The sequence below is a fragment of the Lagopus muta genome, chromosome 3, assembly GCF_023343835.1.
Source record: "Lagopus muta isolate bLagMut1 chromosome 3, bLagMut1 primary, whole genome shotgun sequence".
Classification (NCBI taxonomy): Eukaryota; Metazoa; Chordata; class Aves; order Galliformes; family Phasianidae; genus Lagopus; species Lagopus muta.
This window is the reverse complement of record NC_064435.1, coordinates 19724763-19741413: the sequence shown is the minus strand read 5'-3', so window position 1 is coordinate 19741413 and position 16651 is coordinate 19724763. Positions and strand designations below refer to the sequence as shown.

At 41.5% G+C, this 16651-nt stretch overlaps 1 protein-coding gene across 50 annotated transcripts in view; it reads left to right on the top strand.

The window, feature by feature from the left end:
- The window catches only part of RIMS2 (regulating synaptic membrane exocytosis 2), a 436647-nt gene that overhangs the window by 360731 nt on the left and 59265 nt on the right, over positions 1 to 16651 (top strand). For 49 of the 50 annotated variants that reach the window (XM_048938982.1, XM_048938984.1, XM_048938989.1 and 46 more), the window contains one exon: positions 8982 to 9154. The exons of the other annotated variant lie outside the window; for it this stretch is intronic. In XM_048938982.1, the coding sequence (XP_048794939.1) occupies positions 8982 to 9154 (173 nt within the window). The remainder of the gene's footprint in view (positions 1 to 8981; positions 9155 to 16651) is intronic. 50 annotated transcript variants of the gene reach the window in all.

The following is a 16651-nucleotide window of genomic DNA, read 5'->3' as shown; positions in this document are numbered from 1 at the left end:
AGAGTATGTCAGGCATACCACCCCAGGATGCTGACCAGTGCTAATAACCTTCTGTTATTATAGCTTGATATATTGAGTCATGTTCCTGTAGCTTGATGATTTGAAGTTGAAGCTCTCTGTGAATTGTAACTCCAAAGTAGTTTTTGATGACTTTCCTCTTTTTGGAATCTTCCACTGTGTTCAAGTGGAGGAGAATATTTGCAGCAAGAAATGTGAGAGTTGTGAAAACCCCTGGTAAAACCAAATAGAGGGAAAGCAGTGGGAAACTCACTTTTCTCCCATTGAAGAGAACCACAGCAAAGTATAGGTGGAAACAACCCATGTAAAGCAGTTTGCAGTGGGATTTTGGGCAACAAAGTGCTGTGGTGGGCAATTGCTGCCAGGTAATAAGAGCACAGCCATACTTATGTGGCTCTGGATTGAACTTTGGAGGAATTACAGTGGATAGTGGGAAAGGAAAATAGGATATGAAGCTTTCTAAGGAGGTGTAAGAGCTGGCATTTGAGCTATGAGGAAGGGATGCTGCTCCCTGTCCCATTGCTTCCTATCTCTGTGCGAGCTTTTACCCCTGCACAGAGCTGGGACAGCTTTGGAGCAAGCAGTAAGTCTTTTTTCACCCCTGTAATGCCCCATGTGTAGGGGGGCAGGAGCAGCAGGGGCCTGAACAGGTACTTTAGAACATGGTTAGTGGGCAGTATTGGTGGTAGGTGGACTAAATGATCTTTGGGGTCTTTTCAAACCTTAATGATTCTATTAAATATGAAATACCTGCTTGACTGTTATAAGCCTTTGATTTTCACGCCAGTGGATAAATAATCTAGAATTGCTTTTTGAGTTTTTAAAGATGACACTTAAAATTGTTCAAGGTTCCTTCACTTATTTTTACCCTAAAAAAGTATTTTAACCCATTGTATTTTTCATTGTCAAGACGATATTTTTAAAATATGGTAACTTCATACATCCCAGCAGAAAGTTTGCAATACCTTCTCCTTTCAAAATTAATAAAATGTCATCCTGACTTAAAGTAACTTTAAGAAAGAACACTTAATTCCCTAGACTGGATGCAGCTGCCTTTGTGAATTATCTCTGTATCAGTAGAGATCAAGATGTTCTTAATTTCAGAGTAGTTATCACTGCAGCTAAGATTAGAATTTGTCTTGATCTTCCTAACATCATAGTGCATAAAAAATAATGTAAAAATGAGGGACTGCTTAATTTTTCCAGCTGTCTGCAGGAACAGATCTTTGAAGACAGAAAAGCAGTTTAAGTTTTGTAGCCTAGTTAATTCTTAAGCTCATTGAAGGACTCAAATACTTCTTAAGCCTTACTGCTTTTAAATTTACAAATATTTGCAGGTCTTGTAAGTACTCCTTGATGTAATCCCTGAACATTTTCTATTCCACTGTATTATTTTATACTGTATGCTGAGGAATTTCTTTAAAAAAATGCACCACATGAAGTAGGCAATTTTTTTTGCTTTTGTCTTACTTCCAGGTTACCTCCCTCTAGACTTCCAGTTTTTCTTAAACAGTGATCCACTGGTGGTTTCTGTGTTGCTGCTGCACCTGCAGTTTCTTCTTTAGCTTCAGGATCCCCTTAGCCACAAGGGTGACAGTCACTTGGGTTGGAGGGAACATCAAGAAATGTCCAGCCGTAAGATTGACCTACCGAGTCCCATGGCAATAGCATGTCCCTTTGTGCCAATTCCACACAGCTCCTTGGACAGGGACCCCACCACTTCCCTGGGAAGCCCATTCCGGTGCTTGACTAACTTTTCCTTGAAGTAATTTTTTCCAGTGTCCATTCTGTTCTGTTCAATTTGAAACAGTTATCCATGTCTTGTAAATGGCATCTCAGTAGTAAATGTAATGTTCTAGGCTAATGGTCTAATGAGTGCTGAGTGAACAACACTCCCCTTGATCTGTTGATTATGTTCCAGTTAATACAACCAAGGCTACCTTTTTTTCTGCAGTGGTCCACCTCTCAACTTTTATCTTTCTCATTATCCGGTTTTCATTTACTAATTTGACAGAAGGATGTGGTTTGCAACATAGCTTAGCCCCTTAGCAAAATCAGGTTCTCAAGATTCTTAGGTATGTAGGTTTTAAGACCTCCTTTTTTAAGAGTGTAATAAATGAGCATGTGTTAGTGAAATAAGTAAATAGGGGACACCAAGTCAGTAAGGGAGAGTCATGAGAACTCTTGAAATACTAGTTTTCCATTTGCTAGCTAGAAATATAGACATTGTATTTTAACACTGCATAGAAATTAGTGGCCTCACTTTATGGGAAAGAGATTAAGCTGGTTTAAGAGGTGAGTTTTACAGACCAGGTTATAGTCAGTTCCTCTGATTAAGGAAGTAGTAGACTGAAATGTTACGAAAAATGAAGAAAAAGATACTGTGGAATTGTTAGAATTGGAATGGACCATTGAAGGTCAACTAATTCAACTCCCCTGCAATGAACAATGACTGACAGTTTCAATTGCCTAGAAACTGCATGAGTGTATAGTCCAGGGTGGAAGACTTGTAGGAATAGATTATCCTGTCACCACAGACCCTGCTACAGTATCTGTCCCCTGCTTTCTTATAGCCCCTCTTTAGATACTGAAAGGCCGCTATCAGATCTCCTCTGAGCCTTTTCTTCTCCAGGCTGAACAGCCACAGCACCCTCAGCCTGTCCTTGTAGGAGAGGTGTTCCATCCCTTGGATCATTTGTGTGGCCCTCCTCTGGACACACTCCAACAGGTTCATGTCTCTCCTGTACTGAGGACCCCACATCTGGATGCAGTACTCCAGGTGAGGCCCCACCAGCGCAGAGTAGGGGGGCAGGATCACCTCCCTTGCCATGCTGGCCACGCTTCTTTTGATGCAACCCATGATACAGGTGGTGTTCTGGGCTGTGAGGGCACACTTCTGGCTTTTGTTCAGCGTACCATCCAGCAGTACTCCCAGATCCCTTTCAGCAGGGCTCCATCCTTACATCCCGCAGCTTATACTGACTGCCCAGATGCAAGACCTTGCACTTGGCTTTGTTGAACCTCATGAGGTTCTCGTGGGCCGGCTGCTCGAGCCTGTATGGGTCTCTCTGGATAGCATCCTATCCCTCAGGCATGTTCTTTGCACCACACAGCTTGGTGTCATCCACAAACTTGATGAGGGCGCACTCAGTCCCAGTGATGTTAGCTGAGGAATGTGAGCACAGAGGACTGTAGATCAGTGCCTCCCCAGGGCACTCCTGTGCATCCAGCTGGGCTTGCTGGCTCAGCATTATACTGCTCCAGAATGGTGACTCCTTGTGTGACTCTGGTCTTTCTTTTTTGGTACTTCAAGAATGTGAAGAGACACTGCTGAGCCAGAGCCAGGGGACCAAAGGGACCCTAATGCAAGACAAGATGGGGAGGCAGGGTTGAAACAGTGCCAGAAACGCAGGGCTGGGAGAGCAGGATCCAAGAATTAGGAATAAAAAGAGGGGGAAGGCTGGGCTGGGCTCCAGGACAAGGAGGCAGCAAGGAATGAGTCTGAGCTAGAACTGGTTGCAGCTCCTTATGGTGGAGCCCAAGACAGCTGCTGAGCTTACTGTATACTTAATATCAGAGCAGTGCAGGAATTGCAATCCCAGGTTAGTCTTTGACTCTGCAGAGGGCCCAAGGGCTGCTGTGTGCAGCACAGCTCCAGTGGGGCTGGTGGAGGCTGCACACTGCCTGCTGCCCAAGGCCTGGCAATGCTGTCAGGTGTGTGCCTCCAGCACAGCCCTCATCTTGGCTGTAGCTGTGTGCCAGGTGCACAGAAATACATGTTCATGCTACATACTTGTTTGTATCCAGCACTTTGCAAAAATTACTTAGAATCTTTTATTTTATATAAATGTACTGTTAAATTTATAAGTAAGTGTTCCATTTCATTTTAAATGGCACACTTCGTTGAACAGCAATCAGCAAAGGATTTTGAAACAATCTAATAGCATTCCTTCAAATGATCTATGGTAACTAAAATTTGCAGTGCCTTTCAAGGCTGTGATCTTGAACCAGTAGCTCCAGTAAAAATTATAGAACATTTCACACAGTTGCTGTTCTCAGGCTTCTCAAAAGCTTTTGTCATCGAGGCAAAGAGCTATTGAAAACAATCCAGAGCAGTTCTTTCATCTTCTTGTAGCACAATAGACAATTGTCTGAAATGTCTTCCCAACATTTTGATCAGTAAAAGCATTGAGCAGATTTTTATGTTCCTATGGAGCTGCTAGCAAATAAAAGCTGATGACTATGCTGTAAAAAAGAGAAAAAAAAAATATTATAAAATAGAAAGATTGGTGGAAATGACCAACAATTTCAATTGCCTGGAAACTGCACGAGTATATAGTCCAGAATGAAAGACTGGGAACAGTAGATTAAAGTAATAGGAAACATACAAACTCCTTTTGAATTAGAAGTTCCAAGGCAGTTTCTTTCAAGAAACAGTGTGAGAGTAGTTGTAGCTCGATGTGACCTGCAGTCACAGAGCAAGAGGTTGGGAGCCCTGCAAGGGCTATTGCATTAGGAGGCAGAGCAGGTATTTGTTTCTCAACTTTAACAATCTTGAATTCATCACTGCAGGAAAATAATTTATTGCAGTCGCAAAGTATTGGTGCAAACACCAAGCATGTCTTTTTGTTACTGGTTCCAACTGATGATTTTATTACTATAGAGGGAAGGATTTTAAGTAACTCTCAAACTTATTTGCCTGATTCTGTAACCATGAAGTTTATTCTTTTCTTCAACACAACAAAATAAGACAAGATCATCCTACTATGAAAAATGCCAGGGTGCATTTTCATCAAGCCCTCTGCTTGCAGCACACTGCCCGCTATTGAAACATGTGCAGGCAGGGAAGTTTTACTGCACTATGGGTCATAAAGTCTGGTGTCTGGGCTGCATTATGTGAGTCTCAATTGAAGTAAGACAGACATACATTTCCAGCAAAGGGAAAGTTGGGACATAATTTTCCTCCTGCAGTAGCTGTTACTAACATAATAATAATGCTAATAATAATAACAATAAAAAGAAACAGTACTGCACAGTAGGGAGGTGTGCTTCTCTACAGAGTAGGCCTTATGATGGTCCAAGGAGGGGGGAGCACATGAAGTTCTAGTATTAGATATAGAGGTTGGTGGTCCTACATGTAGCAGGGGGGTTGGAGCTTGACGATCATTGAGGTCCCTTCCAATGCAAGCCATTCTGTGATTCCCTTGCTGTCTCCATGTCCGTGCTTTCTACTGATGGAAACCAAAGTGTGGAGGGGAGTTGTTGGGTCAGAGGATCGAGCCTGGGTCCTGCTGTAGCCAACAACTTGCCATGAGCACATGGGTTAGTGGGCACAGTGGTCATGAGCTGACAGCTGGACTAGATGATCTTAGTGATCTCTTCCAATCTTAATGATTTGGTTATTCTGTAGGGACAGTGGTGGCCCTTGTGGGTGCTCCCAACTTGCTGGCTGCTGCAGCAAGATGCAGGACAAGCTGGGGCAGCAGGAGGGGACGTGGCAGCTGTATTTCAGTGAGTGGCACTTGATTAATAATGAATGACCTTTTCAGTTTAACAGTTGGTCTCATACAGTAGGTGACATTTTGCATAAAAAGAATAAGTTAAAACTCAGTGGAATGAGACCAAGGAAACAAATGAAATGTCTGAAGTTCTAATGCCTTTGGGCAACTTTAGCCACACAATAACTGAAGAAAAGATTGTGTAAAATTGTGCAAAAAAAAGTTGCATTTTACAGTCAATGAAGTGGATGGTTCATTAAAATCAATATTCACACAACATAAATGCCATTTTACTTTTGAGGCAGAGAGCAGGGCAGCAGTATGGAAACTGCCTTATATTGAATTGCAGATTCAGAAACAGATGTAAAACTGAAATACCATAATAGCTTCTATCAGACAAGCAGTATTTTCTTTTCCCTTTTGTGCTGCAGGTACTGGAACTCTAACATACAATACATTTAAAATTGCAGTCTGGATTTTATCTAAATCAAGTTATATGTAAGTTCAAAAGTACACTGTTGGGGTTAGAAACCAGCAAAACAATTTGACGTAGACTTGATGGATGAGTTGGAGAGATTTGTTTTATTGAGGTATCTGGCAAGGTACACAATTTCGTTTCATTTTCTAGATTTTGCTGTGGCAGAATATTAACAGTTGTGAGACTGTAACTAAGAGAATGTGTAAATATTTCACAGGGCTTTCAAAAATAAATATTTTATATTAAGACACAAATATGAAAAGATGAAGTTAATTTCAATTCTAAAACATCCAGAAATAGTAAGAGCCGAATAATATTTCTATGCCCTCTGACTCAATCTAAAATACTTTCTGAGAGATACCCCTACATATAAAAGAGAAAAAAGAGGCATGGTAATAACCTGGTAATCATTTTTCCCCTTATATTTCCGGAATTACTTGCTTTTAATTTGCTTTTGTTGCCATAGCAATTCTTAAATGTCTATCACTAGGTTTTATTGCTACTTGCTGGCTTCTTAAAGAATAAAACTACAATTAGGTTGTTTTACTTATGAAAATGTTTGATTTGTTATGCACAGTACAGTTCTAACAAAAAAAAAAGTATCTTTAAGAACTGGAAAGTTATTTTTCCAGGTGTAGAAGTAGAGCAGAAAAAACCATAACCTGTGAGCATGCTGCAGAATGACTCCGTGCAGTGCTGATAGCATTTGTGGCTTTGCTGCTTATAAGTGTTTAATTTGGAAAGGCTCATTTCCACTGACAGTGTGGGGAGCTCAGCGAGGGATCTGCGGATCAAGATCTGTCATTCTGTGGTGACCACAAGTAATTATTTGTCCCTTAATTGGGATGCAGTTAACAATTCCATGAATGATTCACATCTGATACTATGCTCATTTCCCCAAAGAACGGCCACATCAGAATTATAGTGCTAACTGTGCTTCGCAGGGTCACTAGCAATGGTGAGGCTGAAGGAGCCCCATTGGTTCCCACTGGTGGGTGGGTGTTAGGAACAGGTTCTTCATCAGAGGCTGATGGGCACGGCCTCGAGCTGCCAGAGTTCAAGGAGTGTTTGGACAGCACTTTCAGACACAGAGTCTGAATTTTGGGTGGTCATGTGTGGAGCCAGCAGTTGGACTGGATCACCTTGTGGATCCCTTTCACCTTGGGATGTTCAGTTATTTTATGAGCTCAGACACGTTCCAGAAGGCACTCTGTTTTGTATTCTCCAAAAATCTGATCAGTTGCTCTTTGAAAAGAATTACTGCAAGAGAGGTTTAATGTTCCTCCATCTTTGATGGTCAGAACAGTTGTTAAATTATTGTTTTTACATTCTCAAATCAGTAAAAGTACATACCATCTTCATCAAACAAAAATATTAATGGTGTCAAAAAAACCCTTCAATACATGTTACCCTTTAAATGATGTAATCAGAGAGATCCTCTATGCCTTTAGGGCTTGCTGAGTGCTCTCCTACACCTTAGGGCTGAAGAAGAAAGTGGTGACAGGTCTGTAAATGAACCCAAATACTGGAAATCCGGATGGGTCAGGGAGGCAACTGCAGTATTGGCAACAATTTTAGGCAGACATGCAGCCCAGGTTGAGCTTGGTCATTGCCCGCAGCAGGTGTGCAGTGTAACCTGCTCAAGCATTTTTGCTTGTCTTTGGTTCGTTTATCTGTCTTAAAACAGGCAAGATAACTCATTATTTCCAAGTGCAATATCCTAGCCTACCTACTAGCAGGTACTCAAATGTTATTCTGAAATGCTGCAGTCTTTCTGATTATTTCCCAGTGTCCCTTATCACTTGTAAAGCACAGAAGCAAATGATCTGTGGACTGCACATAGTATGGTTTTTCAAAAACTGTAAAGAGGATCTGAGCCCAGCATTGCTACTCCCCAGGAGTTCAAGGTTTTTTCCTTTAAATCCTGCCTGTGCTGTACATATTTTCATACTGTCCTCATTCGATGTCAGCTTGGTGCTCATTGACAGTTTGTCCTGCAGAACTGTTTTTCTGAAAAGATTATGAATAGTAACCCACTGCATTGCTGTGTACACAGAAATGTCTGCTCATGAAGAGGAAGAGGAAAAATCTCTGCTATTTATTTTATATGCACAAGGTGCAGTGCAGAGTGTCAAAGACTTAGCATTTCTTTAGAGTATACTGGTGTATCAAGAACAAATAGCCATATTTTGGTCAAATCAAACCCGGATACCTCTGGTATGCTATTTTTTATTATGCTCTGCTTAATAGTACATATGCCTCTGCTGATGGCCAGTCACCTGCTGGTTTTGCGGTGACAGCATACGGACACAAGTGAGAACATTTGAGGCATCTATACATTATCAGTGCAAATAATCTCTAGCTCTCTAGTCCCATTTCTTTGGTCTCACATCCATTCGGACTTCCCAGCCCTTCAATACAGAAGGCCATGGGCTTTGCTTGTTTGAAGAGCTACGTCATGATGTCTTTTACTTGGATAATCTCATCTATCTATTCTTATAAAAAGAAAAGTGCTATCATTTGTCAACCAGAAGTTCTGGTAAATAGGCTAGGCCCCAAAAGAGACAGTTTTTTGTAGGCAGTGTGAAGTGCATCTGCTTCCTGGTCAATCTTTCATGAGCCCAGCAGCTGCAGGCACGTCACCAAGTCCCCGCTGTGCTGTTGTGCACTGCTGAAACAGCTGGTGAGAGCACTGTGCGATGGGGCAGACGTCTTCGCTCAGGTTGGTGAAACCCTTGGAGAGCTGGATGTTTGTACAAGTTAACGTATGGATGAAACCACAGAGCTGATCACTTCAATTGGATATCAAAGCAGAATAAAATTAATATGAAGCAAGACACTTTTTGTATTCTCTACTAGTTAAAAACTTCACTTGAAAGATTCAGGCAGTCTGGTGACACAGGCAGTTTAGATGCCATCAGGGAGCATCGCCATAGCTGATCTGTGGAAGTGCCACTGACAACATCTCTGTCCCTTTCCTCTTGCAGTACCGGTCAGGGCGGGACGCTCAGCGAGGCTCAGACAACATTTCCAACAAGTCCTCAGACAGCGATGTCAGCGATGTCTCGGCAGTGTCTCGGACGAGCAGCGCTTCTCGTTTCAGCAGCACGAGCTACATGTCGGTCCAGTCAGAGCGGCCCCGGGGAAACAAGAAAATAAGGTGAGCACAGGGAGCCCTGGGGCAGCAACAGCTGTGGGGTTTCAGTAACTGAGTGCTTCAGTATTTGTGATTGAGAAGAATGTATTGCTGAAGTTGGAGTTGGCAGGAAATATTCACAGTACCGCTTTAAATATCCTTTTCATCTCATGCTTTTTGAATTTATTATGGTATTTGTTTTTAGCAAAGTTTCGTCATTTTGAGTTACAATAGCATATGTTGTAGCAACACATGTATGCTATCAGCAAGCATGCTTAGACATGCTTAGCTTTGCACTTCCTAGTAACAGTTGTTTAAAATAGTTAAGATAGCTGAAAAGAAAGCTTAGCATCAAATTACAGACAATGCCAGAGACATGATAATGTACTTTTTAAGCTAGAGCTGCTAACTGTTATAGGAGTCTGTGTTAATATTACAGACCCTGGTCCAGCTCAACAGAAGGCATAAGACCACTCAGTTGTCAGCAAGGTGTGCTCAGCATGTCTGTGAGCAAAGCATCTCCTTTGCGTGCCCCTCCTGCACTGTCAGTGGAGCTTTGACTGCAGAACAAACAGAAAGTCATTTTTCTCAGCAGGTGTAACCCACCCACATCTGTCAGCAAAATTCAATGCCAAAGATCTGTCCCCTGGAGAGAAGTAATGCATTTCATAAGATATTTTCAACATCTGTTTCTATGGGCAATGTTAGGATATTGTTTCTGTCCAATGGTTATGCTTCCTTTTATAAATGAGATGTATTGCTATGCAACTTCTATTCAAAGAGGGCCTTAGAGGCTGTCCTAAGAAAACATCCCAATGTAAAGCTTTTCTGGTGCAGGCTGGAGGGCTAGCCAGCATGTGGCTACTTAGTGGCTACTTAGTAGCTACTTCCATCTTTTGGTTTTTGTTTTATTCCTTCTATGTTCCCTTTCTTTTGAGTCCATGCATGCTCTTCTCTGTGGCCCTAACTTTACTTTATCCTTTTTTCCTTTTGCATGCTTTGCTCAATATTTTGTTGACTTCAGAAGGACAAGGAATATAGAGGAAAAAAAAGAGGGAGGGTTGGAAGGGGATGAACAAGATGAAATATTTCCTGAGGAGGAGGAAAAAGAGGAGGAGGAGGAAAAAGCAAAGGAGCAAGAAACTGATGAAAAAGGGGAAGGGCAAGAGGTGGCAGAGAACGGAGATCAGGAAGAAACCAAGGGCTCAGGGCAAGATGAAAAAGCTCAAGAGGATCAAGCTGAGGAAGGGAAAGAGGATGACAGGTAAAACATTTCTAGTTCTGAAGACCTACTGACCTGCTTCCTGCTGTACCTGAACCCTCCCTGCCTTCCTTTTTTTTTTTTCTTTCCTTTCCTTAGTTTATTGTCTGTGGTGTCTGTCGCTTCTTTTGCTTTCAGCTGTGATGATTTCATGTTGAAACAAGTTTTAGTCTCAGCTTCAGTGAACTTGTTCTGCATAGCAAATGATGCAGTGCACTAACTCAATGCATCATTTTGTATGCAGCTACAGCATTTTATTTTTTAAATTGTTGTAGACTAGAGCTTGAGTTTGACTATAATAAACAATACAAACTGTGACTCTTTATATTATCTGCTTGAATTATTGGTCATGGACAAATCCTTTGTTGAGTTATCAGTATCAAAATCATCTTTACTCTTTTTTTTTCTGGCAGTAGTAAAGGAAAGAATTTGAATTTTTTTTTGTAGACCTTTTCACATGGGCTGATAAATGTGCATGTTGATGGACAATTGACATGGATAAGCAGAGTTTTTCCTTTTCTTCCACTCCATATGAATAGCTGTTGTGGTTTGCTGCACTATCGTGTCCAGAAGTATTTCAGCACAATCGGCTCTAATTTTATCAGATAGCATTCTAGCTTTACACATTTTACCACAATTCCTTTGAACCATGACTTCTAATTAGTGACATTTTATATTGCAAAATCCATGTAATTTGCATTATGAGAAATACAGTGTTCTTTCCTTCTTCATTTGTAAAAAAAATGAGTTTGAGTTTTGCTGAAACACATCAGAAACTCTCAGGAAAAAAAATACTTTTTCCAGCAAATGCTTCACTGCCTATAGATAGCTTAATCTTGTCAAGCTGTTCTAATGCATGTTAAAGTGCTCTGCTGCATTCCACTTCCATTGCTGCATACATCCACCTGCACGTGCCTGTACATACACGCACATGCAGACACACACTGTCACTTCTTTTATTTCAAACACATAATTACTCACATAAAGTGTTCTGATAGACTCTTCCAAATGGAGATGAATGAACCAGTTCGCCTGTGGTAGAATGGAGCAAAGGTCATAAAAAAAACAAAGAATCAAAACGTGCGGTGTTCAATCTGGGGCGGTGTGGGGAGATACTGCCATTCACTGTATATGTTGCCATCATTTCTTCACTTGTGTGAACACCTTGTAAATCTCAGCAAAAGCATCTGTTTAGAAACAGCTGTCTTTAAGACTGCCTTGGCATGCTTGCTCCAGGGACTGCTAAGCAAATCTTTTGGTAGTGTGGGTACTTTAAGGACCTTTTTCTCTCCTGAATCTCATTAAGTTTCCATTTTAGTGGGATCATGAAGTTCTGCCTTTTACAAAGCAGGTCTCTATTCCCAGTTGACAACATTCATTCAGGTTACCCTTCAGCCAAAAATGCTGCCCCTCACAGAAAATAAAGTCTTCCTTGAGAAGGAACTACTTTTTCTCTGTGCCAGCTCATCCCTCTGCCTGATGGCTACTCTCAGTCTGCTCTCCAGGAAGGCAGAGAAGTCAGGATCCCTTCTTGGTATGAAACAAGGCATCTCTGCAGCTGCTCTTAACAACTTCATTTTTCCAAAAATACTCAACACCAGTGTTGAACAGTCAGCAAAGCATCATTTAATAATTAACCATATCAATAGGTATTTGTGGTACCCAACAGAACTGAAGCAGCCATCTCATCCAACAAAGAACAGCAGACAATTACCTCCTAGACCCTGAGATTTTGGGCATCACAAAAGCTGTAGAGGAGATGGGAATTTGTATTCGCAGGCATTGAACAGCAGTCACCTTTCCTCTGGGGAACTGGGAGACAAAGGGGCTGCTCTCAATCACTCCATCATCAAAAGTGAGTTCTTTTGTTGTGCCTCGATATTGTGCCTCGATATTGTACATTTCAAAGTCACCATGCTTATACATTTTGTGAGTAATGCTAATAGTCACACTAATGGTTTCAGTCTGCTGAGATGATAGGTGGGTTCAAAGTAGCTTAAATGACCATGAAGACAGATATCCATCATGACTGCATCCCTTGCCTGTTTCATAGAGTCACTCAGTGCAATAAACTGCATTAGCTCTTAGAGCACTGGAGTACAATAAGTCAATCAATCTTTTTGGCAGCAATAGCTGCAAAGTCAGATTTTGCCTTCACTAAACCTCTTGGAACTACAAATTGGCATATGGTTGATGTACAGAAAAATCACAACTGTGCTCCTTCTTGGCAATGCGTGCTAGTAAACAGAAAGCATGGATCAAGCTTCCCCTCTGCAGTTTTTAAAGACTCCTTATGTATTGTTATCTGACATCATTCTTATTCCAACTCCCTGATGATATCAGAAACAACCTAGGTCTACTGTGTGAGCATTTTTATTGCAAGAAATCTGCTTAAGAATGCCTCAAATCTTGACCTTCCTTAATTGTTTTCTGAATATCAATCCACCATAGTTATGTTTGCTCACATCAGCGCACAACTGCAGTCACAGAACAGGATTTCACTGTGCTACAAATACAGAATAAATAATTCAAGTACAGAATAAAAATATGGGCTGTATTCCAAGCACAGGAGTCAAAATCACAAGATGAAAACAGAGAGGGGACCACTGGAGAATTAGGAGACGTTCCACATGACAGGAGACAGTTACAGTACTGGGCTGGGGACATCTTGGCAGCAGGGATCACCTGGGGGAGATCTGAAAAAAGGAAATAAGTGAGTTTTGTGAATTCTTCTTGAGAGCTCTTTTCAAGCATTTGAGGCACATAGGAAAAAAACATCACTAAAAATATCACAAGTACATGATCAGCAATGTGATAAGGAGCAACTGCTAAATACTGGAAAAGAAAAACATTGTATGTACAGCTGGAGAAAGAAAAGTGTGCCTTGTACTGATGCACAGCAAGGGTGGCACAGCCAAACTGAAAGGCTACAGAACTTACCTACAGTATACTTGAAGGGGTTAGGTTAGGTAAATTGTCAGGACTGGAGGAAAGCACTGCAGTAACTGGCGTATGAAATGTGAGAGTGGATTCAGTATGTGAATGAACAGAAAGGGTAGAGATGTAAAATTGTAAGTATCTGCAAGTCACAAAAACGCGGACCTAATATGAAAGTAGAATTCAAAGTGCTGTCCAAAGAGCAAGTCTAACTGACATGCACTGTCCACATGGCTGGGAAAAGGAGCAGAAAGGTCTTGGAGGGAAATAATGAATTTACTGATACTGAGTTGAGATTCGTGATTCACAGAATCACAGAATGGCCAGGGTTGGAAGGGACCTCAAGGATCACGAAACTCCAACCCCCTCTGCCACATGCAGGGCCACCAACCTCCCCATTTAATACTAGACCAGGCTGCCCAGGGCCCCATCCAACCTGGCCTTGAACACCTCCAGGGATGGGGCATCCACAATCTCTCTGGGCAGCCTGTTCCAGCACCTCACCACTCTCTCTGTAAAAAACTTCCCCCTGACATCCAACCTAAATCTCCCCTCCTTCAACTTAAAACCATTTCCCCTTGTCCTGCTGTTATCTACCCTTTCAAAGAATTGACTCCCCTCCTTTTTGTAGGCTCCCTTTAGGTATTGAAAGGCAGCAGTCAGGTCACCCCGCAGCCTTCTCTTCTCCAGGCTGAACAAGCCCAGCTCCCTCAGCCTGTGTTCGTAGGGGAGGTGCTCCAGCCCCCTGATCATCTTCATGGCTCTCCTCTGGATCCTCTCCAACAGCTCCCCGTCCTTCTTGTACTGGGGGCTTCAGACCTGGACACAGTACTCCAGCTGGGGCCTCACAAGAGCAGAGTAGAGGGGGACAATCACCTCCCTGTCCCTGCTGACCACCCCTTTTCTGATGGAGCCCAGGATACCATTTGCAAGGGCACATTGCTGACTCATGTTAAGTTTTTCATGTATCAAGACCCCCAGGTCCTGTTAGTGTAGCAGAAGGAGGCAGGTGAGAAGGGAGGCAGTTTTAATTGCAGAAGCAATATTTTGATGTAGTGTTGGTAAGCAAATGTTGATTTAGGGACAGCAATATAGGGGACAGTAAATACTGCCCTGGGACCATCACAGGCATCCGGCTGAACGGAAAATTTAAGTCTACTCATGCAGATATTAAATGGAAGATTGGAAAGAGGGCAAATTTGAGACATGGTAATAGCAAAGCAAAGGAGACCAATATAGTTCTGAAATCTTAAGATGTCATTAAAGACCTTGCCAGGTGCAGTTTCAACTGAACAAACACAAGCAGTAAAATTTGTTTAGAAAGTGTTTGAAATGGGAGTGGAAAACAGGAGCTCAACAGAGTTATTTTAAACAATGTAAATATTTGTTCTTTCAATTAACACGGGTGAAAAGGAGAAAGAGGATGTGACAGTACTTGTAGAACTGATGAGAGCAAGACTAGAGGTTTGTTCTACTTTCTAAAGGGATATGTTATAGCATGTTTCTACAATTTTGGGAAAAAGCAGTTATATATATATATAGGAAGGCGACACAAGAATGAAGGTTTACAGTTGAGAAAGTCAGCTAGATTGTAATTTTGCAGAATTACTCAAAGATACAAGAAACAGTGCAATATGTAGTTTTAAGTAATGGGATTGTTCATACAAAACACTTCTTTCTCTTCCTAATAGTTCTTCATGCTCTCTGTGCCCTTTCCTTTGTGGGATGTAAAGATTCATCTCAAATTCAATTTCTAGTATCTTTTGTGTCATTCAGGCAAAAAAAAATCTTCAAAGAATTTAATTACGTAGGTTTTAAAACTGGTGCCTGATGAGTATTTGTTCCTTGCTTTTTCACTGTATTGTAATCTTTGTATTTCAGTTTTTATGTGGCTTCTACTGCGATTGCAGCTATTATCAGTTAAATGCAGTGTTTTGTAGTCTGTGCTAGCTGCTCCAAGGATGGTGGAAACTAGTAATGCTTTTTGAAAATCTATATTCTGGTAAAAATACCAAAATTGTCCAAAAGCCAACAAGCATCAAAAATCTATTTTCAGTGTGTTTGCGTTGTTTGATTTCTCAAAACGGTTTCAGAAAATTTGTAGTGATTGTTCCAACTAAACTAATGGATGAAGGAAGTTAATTGTGCCCAACCAACTAAACTAATGGATGAAATGTATTAATTGTGCCCAACCTTTCTTGCCAAACAGGCCACGTGCTTGCAATGGCTGTGAAAGCTGCAGCCTGAGACCCTTTCCAAACTGCATAATACTGTACTGAGTTGCACTGTGTGCAATCTGTGTCCAGTAGTTCTAGCAATGGTTTCCTAGAAAAAAAGCGATCTCTGCTTCTGTTGGTCAGCTAAACCATACCCTTTTAGTAGGCCAGACCCTTCTTGAAGCACAAAACGGGGTTTGCAAGGTGGTAAAGCCTAGGTCATGGCCTCATTACATGGGGAAAAAGTGTGATCAAAAGCATGCTTCCTCCCAAGGGTAAGGCCCTGAGCTTGGACCCTGCCAGACGGGGCTGCAGTCAGGAGGCCACCAGCCCCCCCCTCCCCCCACTTGGAGGATGCACTTCTTGACTTTGCTGTAGCTCTTAGCCCAAGGTGTTTCTTAACCATCACAAAAAGTGTTCTTGCCACTCCTGGGATCAGACTGGCAAGCTGCCATACAACATAAAGGGAGGTTTAAGTTGGATATCAGGAAAAAGTTATTCACTGGAGAGTGATCAGACACTGGAACAGGCTACACAGTGCAGTGGTCGTGGCACTAAGCTGCCAGAGTTTAAGAAGTGTCTGGACAAAGCTCTCAGACATTTGCTCTTATTTTTGAGTGGTCTTGTGTTGAGCCAGGAGTTGGACTTGATCCTTGTGGGTCCCTTCCAACTTAGGATATTCTGTGATTCTATGAGTCTGACATTCACTAGCTCTTTTCAAATTCAAAATGCTTTGTTGAAAGGCTGGGGCATGTATAATGGACAGAGGCCTGAAACAACAAGCAGCAACTTAAAATCTGTGTTCTTCTAATGTAACTCTTCCGTATGCTTCTCATTAGACAACCAGATGGCTGCTTAAATACAGCTGGTCTGTCTCTGAAATCAAAGTACCTATTTTCTATTTTCCAGTAAGATTAGAATTATTGGGCTATACAGAGTTTGTTAGCAGTTAATGAAAAATGACCCTATTTCAAGTAAGGATCCAAACCCATTGTTTTTTTATGTAAATTTTAAAACTTAATTTAGTATTCTACATTCGAGAGATAAAAATCCATACAGCAACTGTGTCTGTAGCAATGGACACAATAATTTATTTCACGTTTTAAA